The sequence below is a fragment of the Strongylocentrotus purpuratus genome, unplaced genomic scaffold (genome assembly GCF_000002235.5).
Source record: "Strongylocentrotus purpuratus isolate Spur 01 unplaced genomic scaffold, Spur_5.0 spur5_scaffold_18, whole genome shotgun sequence".
Taxonomy (NCBI): domain Eukaryota; kingdom Metazoa; phylum Echinodermata; class Echinoidea; order Camarodonta; family Strongylocentrotidae; genus Strongylocentrotus; species Strongylocentrotus purpuratus.
In genome coordinates this window covers 9,917,354-9,936,305 of record NW_022145603.1, presented here as the reverse complement: position 1 = coordinate 9,936,305, position 18,952 = coordinate 9,917,354, and the positions used below count along the sequence as shown (strand labels likewise).

Below are 18,952 nucleotides of genomic sequence, written 5' to 3'. Positions count from 1 at the left end.
AGCTCAAAGGCGATTTCATAAAAGAAAAAGATAAGTGTCATACGTCGATATAAAAATTGCCTGCATCTGATAGTAGATGCGATGACTTTTACTATGGACCCATTACTCTGGAGTACCGAATGCACCAATTAGAGCAGTGTGTATGGTAAGCATTTATTTCATATAATTGATATTAATGCCTAGGTCACATTTGCCGCGGCGGCCGTGCGGTCTAAAATATCTACGGCCAATATCATTATAGGACCGCCGCAGCATTTCCATGGGTCACATACGGTAGCGGTCACATAATTTATGTTAGGGTAGCCGCACGCCGTATTTTGAATTTGTGATGTGATTTGAAGTGATGACGCACGGTCGCCTTAGTAGGTCCATGGGGCGTCTCTGCGGCGGCCGTATAGCTTTTTTTTTAAGTTATACGGCAGACGCAAGGTAGCCGCCAGGTTCCCGCAAGGCAGTCGAAGGGGGGGGGGCATACGGCGACCGCGCGGCCAGACTGATGCTACCGCTTCACCCCTGGAGTATATAAAACACAAGGCTACCGTGCGCCCGACGTACGGTCGCCGTGGAATTAACCGCTCTGCTGCATGGCTACGGCGTGTCTAATCGCTACGGCAAAACTACAAATGAAAACAGTATTATAATCCCACGGCGACCCGTATGCCCTGTACAGAAAGGGATACGCCCTAGGGTGACCCTGGGGCCACCGCAGATCTTCTGCGGCCGCCGCAAGTATCTCTCGATTTCGGGGGCGTACGGCCGTCATATCCTAGTCGTAGAGCAAATGTGACCTAGGCATAAATGCCCCTCTCTTCCTCCTTGGTGTAAACTACATCAAATCTTAGTCATCAATAGGATGATGTTCATGTCGGATAACTTCATCAAACATGGAAAGAGAATGTTTAAGTAACATTGCCCGGTAAAATTGCCACATAAAAATGTCAGAGGGCAAAATGTCAGAGGTAAGAGCGGTAAAACATGAGAATGCCAGAAGGAAAAAAATTCCACGGGTAAGAATGCCAAAAGTAAACGTGGAAGGTAAAATGAGTGGTAGATGTAGAAGTTAAGAATGTCAGATGTGAATGATCGACCTACCTAATTTTTACCTCCGACATGTTTACCTCTGACATTTGTCATTAAACCTTGGTAACTTTTAAAAATAAAAAAAAGCTTCATCATCAAAATTATCTAGCCTTTGCTATGGAAACACAAACGTTATATATTAGCTACAGCTTTTTATAAGAAACAATGGTACGTCATATAAATCCTTTTAAGTTCAGATTACCTTGCTTTCAACTTGTTTGCCGTCACGGTGGCATGTCACTGTGACGTCACCAGACTTAGATTCAACACTGAAGGGAACTGAGGGATGGATCTTGTGGTATGACTGCTGCTTCTTCTCCTCTTGTACATCCTATTACAAAGAAAGAGAATAAGTACCGTTGATACACATTAATGAGAAATGCAATTTCCTTGCGGTTGAGAAAATGTATTGAACCTCAACATGAAACTAATAACTAATTCAGCAATCTTTGAATGAAGTGGTTCTAAACGTTTCTTTGCAGTGAGCAATCACGGTAATTAAAACATCCACACTCCTAGAAACATTTGAAGATTTAATAAATTTTCTTTTAACAATCCCAGTCCTCGGTTAAAAAATTATATTGCACCTATGGACCATTTCTTGATGTAATTAAATTTAAATCACAAATCTTTGTTAAGTGTCTCGTTACAAATTATTTCATTCACCTGATATGAATAATTGTAATTCAATAGTCAGAATGCGAATTTTATACATTGCGTGTTGTTAGGTAGGACAAGCCAGAATGTTTTATTTCCTAAATAACAACAATTAATGTATGCAATGTGCCCTCTGACTATTAAAATACAAATAATCTTATAATAATTTGCAACGAGGGTCGCAAGATTTGTGTATTAAATTTGAAACATTACGGAATGGTAAATTTGGTGAACACGAAATCGGTTGATATAACTTGTGCAAACGAATTTGGGCTGAATACGTCTGTGTCTTTATGCTATTTGGTTCAGTAAAACTGTCATTCATACCTCGTTTCTTTGTTTCTCATTCACTCTACCCCCCCCCCCCCCCCAAAAAAAAAAAAATGACTACAAGGAAGGTTGGTGGTGAATTCTCTTAAGAATTACTTAAAATCATATCTTGGAATTTATACAAAACCTAATTGACCCTCTGTAACCATGAGGATATATGAATTTCTATATGAAAGGATGTGTGTAAATGTTATCAGACATTGACAATTATTGTATAGTTCATTCGGGACAAATTTCAAGAACCATACATGACAGGGATTTCAGCGAAGAGCCTTTTTTTTAAATATCATTTAAAACTAATAAACAATATGAGGACTTTGATTCATCGCGTAGCAATAAGAAGGGCTTCCCCTAAAACCGAAATCACACTGCCTGAAGAAGCCAGTAGAAACTGGTGAACGTTGCGGAGTAGTTGTAAGTAATGAATTCCAACAATTGATTGCTATAATCAGGTGCTTGTTACTGACTGTTTCGATTCCAGGGAGGTCCGCATGCATCTGCAGGTGAATTTCAATCTCTTTGCCTCTCTCTATCTTGTCTGGGACGTATGGTGTGCACATAAGTTGGTGTCGGATCATCTGTTGTTTGAGAGGAATAACGACCCACCACTCTGCACCGTGACCAATGTACAGCTCAAGATGTCTCCTGTACACTCTGCAGTATGGTGGTTTGGCTGGTGAGTTTGATGATCTTTTTCTTGTTAATCTTGGTAGACCTGGTGTCAGTGGGTAAAAAATCAAATGCGTTTTTTCGTGGAGAAATTATATTACGCCATGGGGTCGATCTGTCCTTTTTACAGTGAAACCTCAGTTATATACTGACATCATATATACCCATAGTGTGCGTATTTGTCAAGAATAACAATTAAGATGATTTTGAATTTATGAAAAGCCATATGAAAAAGCACCAAATACGGCCCCCTTTACCCCTTCCCCTTCCACAGATACACGTTAGTTTTGACACTGTGATGAGGACGATACTAAAGAGCTTGAACTACTAACTCCAACATCAGAATTTAAGAGCAAGAGTCAAGGTTCATTGTCTTCATGAATGCACCCGATGGTGGCCTGTACTACTAGCGAAGAGGAAGAAGAATATAACAGTTTTTTTTTTAAATCAATTGGTTTAATATGATAACGATGATGGCTTCTACTATAGCACCGGTTTCCGCCTCTGATGGGCGCTCTTGGCGCTTGCTGTATAATGTCTTACAAGTTCAACATGCTTTGCTTGGCACGCTAAAAGTGGATCTCGGTGCATCAATTTGAATTTTTCCCAGCATTAAAATAATATAGGTAACTTTTTTGATCTGACCCAATAGACTAACCCTTGACTGAATTGCATACACGGGAAATGATGTCTGGTTTCACTTGATCAGGGTTCAAGACCAAGGAATAGTGTGGTATCCTGATCTTAACAGGTTGATGGAAGATCATGTTTGAAGGGTCACATCTGATCCCGTAGCAGGCCACTGATTCATCATCTTGGATGTCAACACTGGGAGGGTCTCGTAAGAGGGTTAAAGTGATCTTGCACGGGTCACTCTGATGAACAGCGTCCAGATGAATATACAGTGATACGCCACGGTCATCTATTTCGATTTTCTGACTGGTATTCATTTCGACTTCAACAGAGACGATGGGAGGAGTTGATGGTTCATCTGTTATTTATTTCAAACAAAGGGAAATGGCATAATTTTTTTTTTTTAATATAATCGATAAACATGACTGTAAATTCAGATCGGTATATTTATTAGAATGATAAACCAATATATAAATATAGTTTTCATCTAATCTATGTTCACAAAAAGATTATCCAAACCCTAAAATTCCTCTTAGTTTGTATTATACGCCAAAGGGCCTTTGGTAAACCAATAATTTATTATAGAAATTGCATCTTTATATATATATATATATATATATATATATATATATATATATATATCCATCTGTTTGTTTGTACTTGCTTCTTCTGTGCTCATTCAACGTTCATGTCTCGTATTTCGGTCATTGATGGAAACCTGAATCTAAGTTCTTCATACATGAATACGAATACAGTTTTTGTAGGAAGTACGTGATTGAGTTGTGTGTGCGATTAAGTAAATGGCCCGGACAATGAATTAGTTAATTCCTTGCTCTTCGGGATGGAAAACTAAAAAAATAATCATTGCTAGACTTTAATATGTGACTAAATGGATAAGAGAAAAATAGACGCACTAGTTTATCATTTACACCGAGAAAAGCTATTTGAGTTTAGAGGATGTTCTTACCTCGATAAGACTGGATCTCCTCTAAAGAAGGTAATCTGAAATTGACCAGTGCAGATGTAATAAATTCATTAAGTAATTTATATACAATTTGTGCTGTGAAAACGTGTATTTGTTTTCACTTATGAAAAATTACAAAGGCCTAAATGATATTGAAAAATATCGAAAAACTATTAAGAAGTCAAACACTTATCGAGGCATATTATTTAAAGAAAAGAGACTACAATCTTCGCACTGTCTAGGAAACAAATTAAAATACATATTTTCTGACCTGGTAATGCGGCAAACCGCAATTATTACAAGACCCAAATATTAAAAGATCAACAGTTAGCTAATATCTCCTAAATGAATTTTGGTTTAAAAAAGAATATATTCATACATGCATTTATATGTAAAGTGTTTATATAATTTAATGTTAAAATATCTTCCATCACGGTAATAAACAAATAATAATCAAAATAATTGAAATAAAAATCCGTGAGAGTTCTCTTTGTTACTACGACCGGCTTAAAAAAGAAATTCAGACAGTGAATTCAAATTAAAATTTACCAACAATACGAATTTTTGTTATTCTGCGTACAACAGAAAACCCTAATGTTGTATCCTGTCCTTAATATCTGTCTTCAAATACATATGAGGGATAAATCTTTGCAGAAGTGTGTGTTTTATGATATCCTCGTATATGTTTTGTTGCACTTTTTTGTAACTTTTTATTTTGAATTCAAAATCTGAAGTAATAAAATTGAAACCGGTCATAGTAAAGAAGAGAACTCTCAAGGATTTTTTTTATTTCAAAAGGTCTCATTATTATTTATGTATATATATATATATATATACTGACTATCTGATGAAATGAGGTTTACAATCCAGAATGCTTCACTTAGTACCCCCGAACAAATTAATAGTTTATACAAAAATATGTACCTTTTATTGTTTGAACAACACATTTATAGATAACTGTATAAGATTAACATTAAGGATAGAATATCCATTTTTAAATTAAAAATTATTTTACCAATTCTCAAAAGTGGAAAATGAACAAAAAAGTGCGTTATTTCCTTGGGTTTTGATAAATCGTTTGTATTTCAACTTGCGGGGACAAAATGTTATTCGTTTAGAGTGGAAAGTATCACCTTGACAAAATCATCTGTTTGACCACTTCGTCCTTGGCATATTGGATTGGTAAGTTGCCTGTCTTGTCCCTCACATTTAACTTGGCTCCATGCTCTAGAAGATAAAACACCAAGGCCTTCTCAGGAGATAGTTCGCCCTTGTAATACTCATCTGAGATCTAGAACATAAAACATAATAAAACTTTTTATTAGAACAATATCGTCCATAAATTGACAGGGTGAAGGAGTAAGCCACCCTGACACTTGCACGATTTTTTTTCCCCGCATTTCCCCGCATTGAGGCGTGCCAGTGCGTGACACTAGGGACTTTTAGATTTACACGGCGAGAGCGTGGACTGCCGCGTGTGACATTAGGGACTTTTCGATTTGCACTTTCATAAGTGGACTGCGACGTATGCGGTCATTTTTAAGCAGGGTTGACGAGGCACGCTGACTGTTGTTCGTTACCGTTTCGATGTTACACAACTACGACGCTCGCTTAGTGAGCGCGAAACGCGATCAAATAGCTAAAGATATAACACCAAATTCGGTGCATGGCACTGTTCTAAAAAATTATGCTGCAGCAGATTAACGTTGCATGAATAAAATGTGTTCATTTTATGAATTATTCTGCTTGGTGAGCGCGGAATTCGATCGAAAAGCTAAAGATTCATCACACCAAATTCGGTGCATGGGACTGATCTCGAAAATTATGCTGCAACAGATTGGCGATGCGCAAACAAAATGTGTTCATTTCATGAATTATTCTGCAACAATTTTGATTTAAGAGAAATTACAGACATGAAAATGTGTTAATTTAAGAGAATTCACGCTTCCACCACTCTCCGGTTCTAGAATTAGGTCAATTGGGTCCATTTTGTGACTTCAATTTGATGTTTCGTGCCTACAAAAGATTGCTTACGAACATGTATCGTCACAGTTTGCGAACGACGGCAAAACAAGGGCGAACGCGTTCGAAAATTCTGCTACGAACGATGAGCTCGTCGATGCGCATGCGCACTGCTTCAAAAGTGACCGCATACGTCGCAGTTCACTAGTGAACGTGCAAATCGAAAAGTCCCTATTGAGTTAAGGCACTGGGCCGTGCCCGGCAGTGCCTTAAAAGGACGTCACAATACCTGAAAAGGATGTCACACGTGGCGGTCCACGTTCTCGTCGTGTAAATCTAAAAGTCCCTATTTATTGCACGAAGATCGTGTATCGTTCATGCAATACGTAACAACACGACATGCATCATACTAATGCCATACTTACGTATTGTTCACGCCATTATTCACGCATTGTCACGAGATGCTTTCAGCGGTCACTTTTCTTTTCCTATTTTCCTCTCTTTTCTGTGCCGTCGCATGCGCATGCGTAGACCCTGCGCAAGTGTTGTGGAAACTGTGCGGCAAGTATGCGTAGCCGATACGCAAATTGTGAGCCATTTATTCGTAAATCCGTCGTAAACTGGTAGTAAACATGCGTGCCACTCGGGCATTGGCACTCACTGGCCAGTACAGGCACGGGTAGGAAATTTTTGCGAAGTGTTCACGAAAGGCGTCCACCAAATTTATCGTGCCTTGTCCCGCATTGGCCGCATTGACCCTCATCCTCTCGCATGATCCGCGATGGCTTTCCGTTGTGGCAAAAACGTACGTGGCACGAAACGATTCGCAAATTATGGGCAAACCATGCGCGAACCAAATCGTGCAAGTGTCAGGGTGTCTCTATATGATGACGGTCTCGTTTGTGTTACTCGGTTACAACTTACCTCTTTTAGAGTATCCGTGTTTTGCATATTTTTCTCGCTCGTATAGCATAGTTTAATGGCTTTATGGAGACACGTCTGGCCGTCAGTTGACTGGACATTGAGATCAGCTCCCTCTGAAACTAACTTCTCAATAGTGGATGTATGACCGTCTTGGATGGCAAGATGGATATCCATTAAATCGTTCAGGTTGAGCTGAATGTAAGAAAATACGCGGCTGGATTACGTGATAATTATTTGTTTTAAATTCTAGGAAAGCCACATTTCTGAGAACAAAAGTACTACCAGGTGGTCAATTAAATCCAATAATTCGATTACGTCTTTAGCAATCATTGTAATTTCTTGCTGACGTCTAAAAAAAACAGCATTGAAGTCTTAACTGATGTTATAATTGTGTATGGTTATTATTGGTGATATAAAATCGAGCTGGTCAAGTTTGAACAAAACAATAATAGGAAACCTTAGACATATATTCACTTTATATCTCACAAGGTTCTTGTCTGATGAGATATTAGGTGACATCAATATGACCATTAAAAGTAGCACTGTTTAATGCAGTCAAGTCGTCATTTTCTCCATTATTTACCGTAGCTTCTTGGCTCATGACATATTTGGTGGCATCAAGATGACTATTACCAGCAGCACTATGTGCACTAACGCCCACAATGGTTCCCTTATTCACCTCAGCTCCTACGCTGATGAGACATTCGGTGACATCAAGATGACCCTCCTGAGCAGCGAGTTGAAATGCAGTCAAACCGTAAACATTCCCCTTATTCACTTCAGCTCCTTGACTGATGAGATGTTTGGTGACATCAAGATGACCTTTCTGAGCAGCAATGTGTAATGCAGTCCAACCCCTATTATATCCTTTATTTACATCAGCTCCTTCGCTGATGAGAAATTTGGTGACATCAAGATGACTATTCCAAGCAGCACTGTGTAATGCAGTTACACCCACAGTTGTTCCCTTATTCACCTCAGCTCCTTCGCTGATGAGATATTTGGTGACATCAAGATGACCATTGTTGGCAGCACTGTGCAATGCAGTCCAACCGTCGTTATTTCCCTTATTCACCTCAGCTCCTTGACTGATCAGACATTTGGTGATATCAAGATGACCATTCTGAGCAGCACTGTGTAATGCAGTCCAACCCCTATTATATCCCTTATTTACCTCCGCTCCTTTGCTGATGAGATATTTGGTGATATCAAGATGACCATTTTGAGCAGCACTGTGTAATGCAGTCCAACCGTCATTATCTCCCTTATTCAGCTCAGCTCCTTGACTGATCAGATATTTGGTGACATCAAGATGAACATTGAAAGTAGCACTGTGTAATGCAGTCCAACCGTCGTTATCTCCCTTATTCACCTCAGCTCCTTGACTGATCAGATATTTGGTGACATCAAGATTACAGTTCTGAGCAGCACTGCGTAATGCAGTAACGCCCGCATTATTTCCTTCATTTACCTCAGCTCCTTCGCTGACAAGATATTTAATGACATCAAGGCGATCATTCTCAGCGGCAATGTGTAATGCAGTCCAACCCCTATTATCACGCTTATTCACCTGAGCCCCTTCACCGATGAGATACCTGGTTAGATCAAGATGACCTTTGAAAGCAGCACTGTGTAATCCAGTCAGACCGTCGTTATCTCCCTTATTCACCTCAGCTCCTTGCCTTGTGAGATATTTGGTGACTTCCAGATGACCATTTTTAGCAGCATTGAATAATGCAGTCCTACCGTCGTCATTTTCCTTATTCACCTCAGCTCCTTTACTTATAATAAATTTCACTACATCAAGTTTACCGTATCTTGCTGCAATGTTTAAAGATGTCCAGCCTTTATTGCCCTGATTCATTTTGCCCCTTGACCAATAAAATGCAGTACTTCACCAAGATGACCATTCCTTACACCGCTGTTTAATGCACAGTAACCGCCCTTGTCTTCTGTGTCCATATTGGCTCCTTGCTGAGTACAGTGATGCAGCAAGATGTAAGCTTGGTTGTCCATCCGAAGTCACCTACTCCATCTCAGTTATAAGGTTTATGAGATACTCAGTAACGGTCTCTTTGCCATACTGGACCGCCGTGCGTAAGGGTATGTTTCCGTCTTTGTCTCTCTCTGTTTTTATATTAGAAACCTGTTTTTAGCAATTACTCTGACGCTTTTAAATTGTATTACTCAACGCTGCCTCATGAAGCAGTTGATTTATGTCCTCCATACTTGAAGAAGCACCGGTTTTATACTGGACATCCTATTCTAGCACAGTTTCTTGCAATCGTCTAATTATCTCAATACGCTCGACTCAATCTTTTCTAGCAAATAAACCAATTGCATACTGTCTTTATGTTACAAGCATAAACATACAACACACTGATTTTGTTTCCCACAATGTGCAGTTGACAAGCTGTTATTTTTGTCGTTTTCAACAAGTTCCAAGGTCCTATGCCGTGAACTGAATCTCGTGATCAAACAACTGTCATGCCTATTCCATTGTTAGGCTTTTCCATTTCCTTCTCTATTTGGGAGCATTTGGGCATTCAATAAATAGGGACTTGTAGATTTGCGTGGACTGCTACGCGTGACGTCCTTCTAAGGCACTGGCAGTTACGTGTGACGTCTGTTTTAAGGCACTGGCAGTGCCTTAAAAGGACGTCACACGTAGCAGTCCACGTTGTCGTCGTGCAAATCTAAAAGTCCCTAATATAAAGTGATGCATTTTTATCACTCCTCCCCCCCCCCCATTCCCTTTCACTAAAGGGTGAAAGGAAGGAAATAATCTTGATCAAAGACGAACAAGTCCTCATCTTACTTGTTTTATGACACAATTCTTAACAACGAAGCATACATTTGCACCCTACTAACGTAATTTACTACAAAATAATTAATATACTGATTCCTATCCTTTAATTGTCGAATTTCTCATGCAAAAAGCTAGTATTATCTCTGATTAGTGATTATGGCACTTAGAATGGTAATGATAATACGCTGAAGGTAATCGTAATTGGAATATCAACGACGTAGACGACGACGATGATGTGTCCAGTATTTTAATGATTATGGTGATCACGGTAATGGAGGTGAAGATTATGATGGTTAAATAGTTCCAGTCAACAGTATATATCAGTTGCATTGCAGTCCACGGAGAGTTCATGTCTTAGAAAAATGCATGTTTACGAGGTCTTCTTTATGAAAGTCCCGATTGAAAAGAAGTCAACGTGGTGTAAGTAGTGCCCTTTAATAGGTAAGAAATAAATTTTTAGTGACATCCTATGTCGCCTGGAAAGCTTTTCTGAGAACGTTACCCGCAATCGTTTGATTTAGGTACACATGAATTTGTCAATATGTATTAATATTTAAAATGATACATAGTTAAACATCCAATGTAGATAGCAAGAACAGAGACTAAATCAAAGAAGGAATCACCCCCCCCCCCCCTCTCGGACGGAAAGGTAAACAAAATGTTTGGGATTTTGTAATCAGTTAGAAAAGGCCCAAAACTCATACGCATTTTTTGTTTACACAGGTCATGGAACAGCCTGACCCGTAAAACACTTCAGTTTCCATTTTTCTACGACGTTAGGGACATACGATTTATATTACGTTGGAAGAAAGACATTTCTAATTTGACTGAACATGAGTATTATATCATAAGGCCTGAACAAAATTGTTGTATTGCCCTTTGCGACCGACCCAAAAATCTGGATATCTACGGTCGGCTTTTTTTGCTACCGTTTTGTAGAGAAAAGAAATATTAAAGCATTTAAAACTGAGAAAGAGGGAGAAGAAAGAAAAAAGGGGAAACGACCGACCGACCCATGTTTTGGCACCTAAAGGGCAATACCATTTTTTGTTTAGGCCTAATGATTGGGTATGGGTAATTCAATAAATTAGTGACCGACTTTGTGATATTTCTGGTGTCCCTGTTACATAAGAAACCCACAAGTATGTGTGGCTTTGAGTAAAGACTTACATAGTGGAGTGAGATTGTAACGTGATTCTATATAGGTATGAAGATGCAATATTTTCCTTGGAAATCACGTTACAATCTCACTCCAGTCTGTACGCAGAGCCGCAAATATGTATGGGCTCCTTATGTAACAGAGACACCAAAAATGTCACAAAGTGGGTCCCTAATTTATTGAAATACTCATATCTGCATCCAGCCTTCTGGCGGCCATGGAACAACGTAATTCAATTCGGTACTTAAATTTCATATCAGTTAGGTGACAGTGAGGTTATCACGGCACTGCCTCGATTAAGTTTGAATGAATACAATACATAAAACAAGTTTGGAAATTCATGGAAATATTGTTCCCTATTGCATACTATTGCCTTAGCAAGCTTCTTCTTCTTTTTCAATGGTCTATCGGTTACAAACATTCACTTGGGAAAAAATTATGCTCAATGCTAAGTTCTGTAGTAAATCAAGAATTTTGCAAGGTATTTGGAATTTAGACCTGATCAGAATAACACACGTCTTTTACCTTCGCCAAATACCAATATATTATGCTTTAGCCTTGTAGACTTGATTTTTTCCCCCACTTATCTCAGTAAAGGGTTACTGTACTTTATTTTCTAGGATCCCATCATAAAAGGAAAATATTTACATTGTTTGGAAGGAATGCAAAACACCTTCAAGTCTATTAATATTGTAGATCAATTGAGGTTTGTTAGTATGATTGGATGTGATTTCATGCACAATTTTGTGATGATAACCCACACTGTATGTACCATTTTAAACTCTTTTGTGCAGAGCATGCACGTAAATCCCGTGCATCATTCTGCCTTGGTGTTCTTAGAGTTAATTTGTTGGGGATTCCCCTTTTTTGATGCTGTGACGCCTGTTTTCGACACCGCTCCAAATACTGAAGTGGGAACCATTGTGCATGTGTACACTCCATGAATATAAAACTCTTTGTTATCCAGTTTGCGACAAAATAGAATTCACGAAGTGCAAAAGCCTTCCTGACATTTTGGCGATCTAAAGCTGAACTTGAACTTGTAAAATTGATACTACAATGTCTGGTTTATGATACGTCAAAAATAAAATCCCTGGCTTTTTATCCAAAATGGAAGCGTTCAAAATTTTGGAAGATTGAACAGGTTAGGGCCAGTATAATTATGAATGTACATTAACGTTTGACATTGACCAAGGTAAAGGTGATCAGATTACAGGTCTGTGTTCTCAATCAATTTTCAAGAACGATGAAAGGCTACCCATGCGCGTTTGTGTGTGGGGGGATTATTGAGTGTGATCTTGAATGTAACAAACCAACTTTCAGTTTTACAGTATTTTGTATTGAGCCTTCATACTTTGAGATTGGACGTTTAATTTTTCAAATGAGTATGTTATTAATAATAAGTCCCCGATACCCTCGAAACCACTGGATAGAGATATTAGGGACTTTTCGATTTGCACGACGAGAACGTGGACTGCTCGTGTGACATCATTTTAAGGCAATGTGACGTCCTTTTAAGGCACTGGCAGTGACGTCACATTGCCTTAAAAGGATGCCACACGAGTAGTCCACGTTCTCGTCGTGCAAATCGAAAAGTCCCCATTATGTATGGCTAGTATCGAAAGGGTGTGGCGTTGAAAGAGACGAATTAAGTCAGATACATCCCTTCGAGTCAACTAGGATAGGGGATGGAGTTTTTTTTTTAATCTATTCTTGCATAATAACCATTTTGAAATCATGAAAATTAGTCCGGCAGCCCAGAAGATTTATTCAAGGGAAAAGCGCCGGAACAACTGACCCCATAGGCCGATGGGGTGGACCCTAGACCTCACGAAAATGGATTGCTGCCGGGTCTGAGCTGTGGTCTTCTCGCCAAAATCACACAATTTGTGACGTCACTACCGGAAGTTCCATTTTTGACAATGTACAGAGAGGTACACATGACACCATCCCATAAAACATGTCCCCTACCTATTTTTAGGTTTTTTTTGTGATTTTTTTGTTATAACTCGACTAGCCGATAGTATACAATACACCACAAAGAGTTTTCCCGGTGTTTGCATCCCCGAAATCGATGATTACGACGATAGCCTTAAGTAGCGACGTCGTCGACATCGGGCCAATTTGTCCGATTTTTTACTCAATTTCGGATTCAAATATTGAAGTTTACTTTAAATAGCTTTTCAATTACCCGATAGCTCTTGAACTTGACCTACATATGGAGCAAGTTCTTTGCTTTTCAGAACATATATGGATGTTAAACATATCTGCATATTTAGGTTGTTTTCTGACCATTTAAGTAACATGGTTTTCAGGAAAATCGGTCAAAAATTCGAGTTTTGGGGTGACATATTAGAACAGGTATTTTAAACAAGCGCTGTACGGGGAAAATATCATACTGAACTGATTGATACTAATAATATTTACACATACTCTTCAACCCCATCCCCCTCCCCCCTCCCTCCCTACACCTCACTCTATCTCTCTTCCATTACATCAACCTCTCTCTCTCTCTCTCCCTCTCTCCCTCGCACATTTTGTATCAATACTCTAATATCTCGTGTCTCTGATATGTAGTAATGTATTTTGTGGTATGTCTGTCACTATTCACTCTCTTATTACACAAGCTCTCTCTCTTTCTCATAACTTCATCTCTTTCTCCCCTATCTCTCCCTCTCTCTTTCTCTTTCTCCTTTATATACATGTATATATATATATATATATATAAGGATAGCATTCACCAAGTGTATATATATCTCTTCCCTTGTTTTCTATATCTCCTCGTACAACACCACCCCTTCTCTCTCTCTCTTTCTTTCTATCTCACACTTCTCTATCCCCTTTCCCTTCCACTATCTCTCTCTCTCTCTCTCTCTCTCTCTCTCTTTATAGATCTCAATTTCGGTCTCGATATCCCTTCATGTGCTACCCAACCATCTCTGTCATTCTTCCTCATACATCCACTATGACTGATATTATACTTTTCTAGATAAAAGTCAAATATATTCGTTTAACCCAAGAAGATATTTATTCAGATATAATGGGTATGCCTCTTTGTATTTTCTTTTACTGTAGCGATTCAAAACAGAATGTTGAGGAAGAGCAGTGCAAACTGTTTAAAAAAAATCCTATTCATCTTAACACTTTTCCATTCTATTTCACCCATGTACGTGTAATCCTCACTTTAATTGTAATATGGTGTTATGGACCTATTTCTTTTTACATCCTCCATTATACAGAGTGAGTAAGTTTTTTTTTTACTATTTCAATTCAGTATTATTTCAAAAATGTGGGATTTTTTTTTCTGACTCATGCTGTATAGGTATACCACATGTATAAAAAATAGTAAAGAATTTGTTTTATTTATGTTACCTCATAATTCCAGAAGATAAGGTAGAAGCATTGGACACAAGTTGGCCCTATGAGAATAAGGAAGACCCTCAATATTATGCCAGTCCTTCAAGCTAAAATTTGTAAATTTGGAACAATGATCTTCATCACTTTTTTTTGTGAACAGTTGTGTAATTTCTATTCACCAGGCCTATACATGTGTCAGAAATGCTTCGTCATGAATTTAAAACATATGTATCAAATTTGAGATGTGCAATGACATGTTTCACGGATAGCATCTTGCATTACGAGTCTTCTTCATCGCTGACTCCGACATCGCTCTCATCACTTTCCTCACTCCAAGCATCGTCTGATTCCTCCTCATCCTGGACGCTGTCATCATCTTCTGTAGGTGTGGTAGGTGAACCTGTGAGAGACTCTGGGACTGCACTTCCTGGGTACCACTCTGGTTCGAAGCAGTTGTTAGTTGATTTCCAGCCAAAGTCCAAAGGACGGGATCCACCGGTTGGCTCCGCCTGGTCAGCCCTCTTCCACATTCTGGCAACATAGTGGGCTCTTTTGATATGGTTACCAAGTGTCTTTGCACATTGGGGAGAGAAGAACAGTTTATTTTCTTCAACTTTGCAAGAGGGCCCTTCTCACCTCCGCTGCTTATCCGTTTGAAAGCTTTGCATCTGGCCTCGTTTATGTCGGATGTTACACAGCCATATAACGAGCAAACGAAAGATGTAATAGCTGGGACATCAACCTCCTCGCTTGTTAGTGATCGAAGCGCTTGCATGTGGGTGGTACTGGCTTCCATCTTTTGTAGGGGCTTCATCTTCCCCTTTCTGAAGAAACACGAGGTAAAGTCACATCCAGTCAGGGCATGGAGACCGATCAGTGCTTCTGTTGAACCGGGTTGTTTATTTTCTTGAAGGGCAGCTACATTTGAGACATCAATGTATCTCCTGTTATTGCCAGAACCATAGTCCATTATGATGTTCATCCCTGTTGACCTCCCACAGAGCCCAAGCAGGATAATAAAGACGTCTGTATCACTCGACCTGACAAGGATGTTGCCGTCTGAAATCTCCCTTGCATGGAAAGCTATGAGAGTATCCGCCTCTTCGTGGTGACATTGGAAGGAACTTGGCTGATCTATCTCAAGTTGATTGTCCCCATTACTTTTCAGTTCAATACAAGCTCCGCCGTGGGACACATACAGCGTTTTTCTCCCGACTATTGCTGCGTACTCTGGCTTCCTCCATTCTTCCATAACAAACTTGGCGAATTCTTCCTTGAATGAACTACTCCTGAGTAATTCTATGCCACTCTGACGCTGGGCCTGATCAGGTCCAGTTATGATGAATAGCTGAGAGGTAGATTGACGTAGATTTCGCTCGTGGTCTTTGATGGAAGGTGACTGGTACTTGTCTAGCACTAGGTGTATTTGCTCTCCGCGACTCGAACAAACCCTTTCCAGAAGATCCTTGGCCATGATTCCGTATGTTGATTTGCTATGTTGGAGAACGGTTTCATGAATGATGATACCACCATCAATCACACTAGCTGAGATCACGGGGAGATTTGTAGGCAACAGCGCTGCTTCCTGTTTGCATTCAAGTTTTCTTGTCAAAGCTGCCTTCTCCGTCTTTAGGGGAGTCCCATCACTATGGGCAAGTGAAAGAGGCACTTCTGTGAGTGGGAAGCTGAGAATGTGCTGTAGGTCAAGTGCATCAGTTGAATCAGCGGCAACAGCTAACATTCGCCCAAAGACATCCCTGGCTCCCTCAGCTGCGTTCACTCTCCGTACTGCCGTCTTGGATCTCTTGGCGTTTTCTGCTGCGAAGTTTAACATCTTGATCCGTGTTACTGGCTTCAGAAACCGTGAAGTATCAGCTGCACATTCATCTTGAAAGGCGAGTCGAAGATGTTTTCCTCGTTCAAGTGTTGAAAGGAGAAATGCACTCGTTGCATCCTTTGCAGTTCTTCCTGATGAAACATTGATGAGCTCAGCAGGAGAGCCAGTGGCAAATGGGTTGCATGTGTTGGTCAATGTATGTGTTATAGCTTTCTTGTCAGCATCATCCCGTTCGATTCTCCGTTTTGTCAGCTGATTCATTGATTCTTCCCCTTGGTGAAGACTGACCAGTTCACGAAGTGCTGTAAGTGCCATACTTCGTTGTGAGAGAGTAATAGCCCATCTTCTGAAAGCACTGTGTGAATTAGTGAAAGTTGCTATGCCTTTCGTGGGAGAAGAAGCATCCCTGTTTACGGTCTGCTCCAAGGTCAAGTCAACTGCGCATCTTGAATAGGATTTCTTCGTGCGCCGAATGGACATGCCTCCTGCCTCTAGAATCTCGCGTGCTTTGGGATCCATATTCTGAAGCTTGTTGAGAAAAAGGGATCCCCATCTTGCATAATTTGGCCGGTTCAAAGCAAAGAACACGTCGATCACCTCTGGGAGGATCTGGATGTATCTATCAACATCATTCGTCCGTACGGCGCGCTGAAGATCTCGATACACTCTATTGATGAGGTAGACATAGATGGCCCAATATGCTGCTGTGCCTCCATGCTTTCCAGCAATGACATCCTGAAAGAAGCGCTCGTATTTCTCTTGGAGATCATTCAGTGCAGCATTGTCTGCAAGAAGTTGGCAGTGTTCGACGCTGGTGTCACTGTCAGATACCACATCATTTACCAGAGATCGGTCTGCGTCTTCCAATGTTTCTATGTATCTGGACAGCAATGATTGTTCCATCACAGCAGCCAGAACTTGATGGAGTCTCGTACACCCGTTGTAGAACTTGCCCTTCATGAAACCAGCAAGGGATCCTTCGGCCAGGACACCAGCCTCGGTGAGGAGATATTCTATCCCTGATTCAGCCAAGTAGGTTCCTAGGGCTCCGAAATACGCAAGCTCTAGATGAAAGTTGCCAAGCATTACTATGACCTTATCAAAGGTTGGCGCTTGCAGGGCTTGAATGGAATATGCCTTCAGAGCTACAGCAAGGTCATAGGTAACGACCGCATATCCCTGTTTCGTCTCCTGCGAAACTTTTACAGAACGCATCATCGTTTCTTGTACTACGTCGTTTCTTGTCGGGGGCTGAGAGATGGGGTCCATATAAGCTATCGTAGTTCTAGGGAGGCTATCCGTCACATATTGGGAGAAAAAGCCAGTATGAAGGGGCAACTTCTTTGTTGAAGATTGAAGGAGCCACGTGAAATCCAACTTCTCCTGCTGAATCTTTGCTTTCTCCTTTTGCACTATCTCAGTGCACGCAGTCATGGTGGTTGATGGACCAAGCTTGAATTTTGCCTGTTTTAGCGACGTGTAGAACGGTGGAATCTTCTTTTACTTCCCGCCGAAGCTCTTTCTTTTCCGCCCAGAAAGTGTCCCGGGTGACTTAGAATCTGATGGTTCGGGGACTGGCTCTGAAGGCAGCTCGTTTTGGTAGCATATTCCCACCGTTGCGTGAAGAGTGTCTTTACCATCAAGGGTCTCTGTATTGACGTCGTAGTTATCCCATGCTAATCCTGAAATGATAATTAAAAATTACATATATTGACAATGCTGAGAAATATTGATATTATCATCATCATCTTCATTATTATTATCATCAATATAATCATTATTCTTATTACCATTATAAATAACAGTAGCAAAAGTAGGAGCAGTATAGTAGTATAATTGCTTTTATGATATTCATCATCATAATAATCATTCTTACCTGTTCCTAATGCATCTAGCAAATGAAGGCCTGCTGGGGTTTCCCTATCACAGTTGGAGCATGTGTAGGCAATTTCTGTCTCAAGTCCCTTCACCTCATCGTAGCTGATGCAATGTCCAAAGCGATTCATAATGGTAATTAAGGTCTTTGATCCTGTCAGTGCTCCTAATCCCAACCCGATGGTTTGATGCTTCCATGGCTTGACATTCCCTCGACTGCAGTTAAAAATGGCATCCGATGACAAAGCCATTGCTTTTCTCTCAACCACATCACGACTTGATTCTACTCCTGTGTCTGCCTGTAATCCACCGACAAGGGTACGGAAGAAAAATAAAATCAGATCGGGAATCATAGGGGCATTTTCTAAGTCGTCTAAGTCGCTTCTGTGCCGTAAAGAAAAAGGCATCTTCATTGCATGGGTCGTCCGAACCGCCTTACAAAGCAACTATAATAATAATAATAATAATAATAATAATAATAATATGTCTTGTTTACCCAGGGTAGCCTCATCAGTATTCATACTGTTCTCCCTGAGGGCCCTGCAATCATATTATTACCCCGCACATTGGGGGCGCTTGAGCCAACCCCCCCCCCCCCCCGCCCCCACTCCCCCAAAAACAAAAAAAGAACCGTACCTGCATACGTTGAGATTTGTGTCGTATCTGAACGCATATTTGCAATGTGCTCATTGAACT

At 40.2% G+C, this 18,952-nt stretch overlaps 1 protein-coding gene across 1 annotated transcript; it reads right to left on the bottom strand.

Annotated features, from left to right (window-relative positions):
* Window positions 1-17,881: 17,881 nt before the first annotated feature.
* LOC100893398 lies at window positions 17,882-18,663 on the bottom strand. The gene is made up of 2 exons (XM_003724959.3): window positions 18,258-18,663; window positions 17,882-18,063 (listed from the first exon to the last, which is right to left on the bottom strand). Exons 1-2 carry the CDS (start codon window positions 18,661-18,663, stop codon window positions 17,882-17,884), a joined length of 588 nt encoding a protein of 195 aa, XP_003725007.2.
* Window positions 18,664-18,952: the final 289 nt, after the last annotated feature.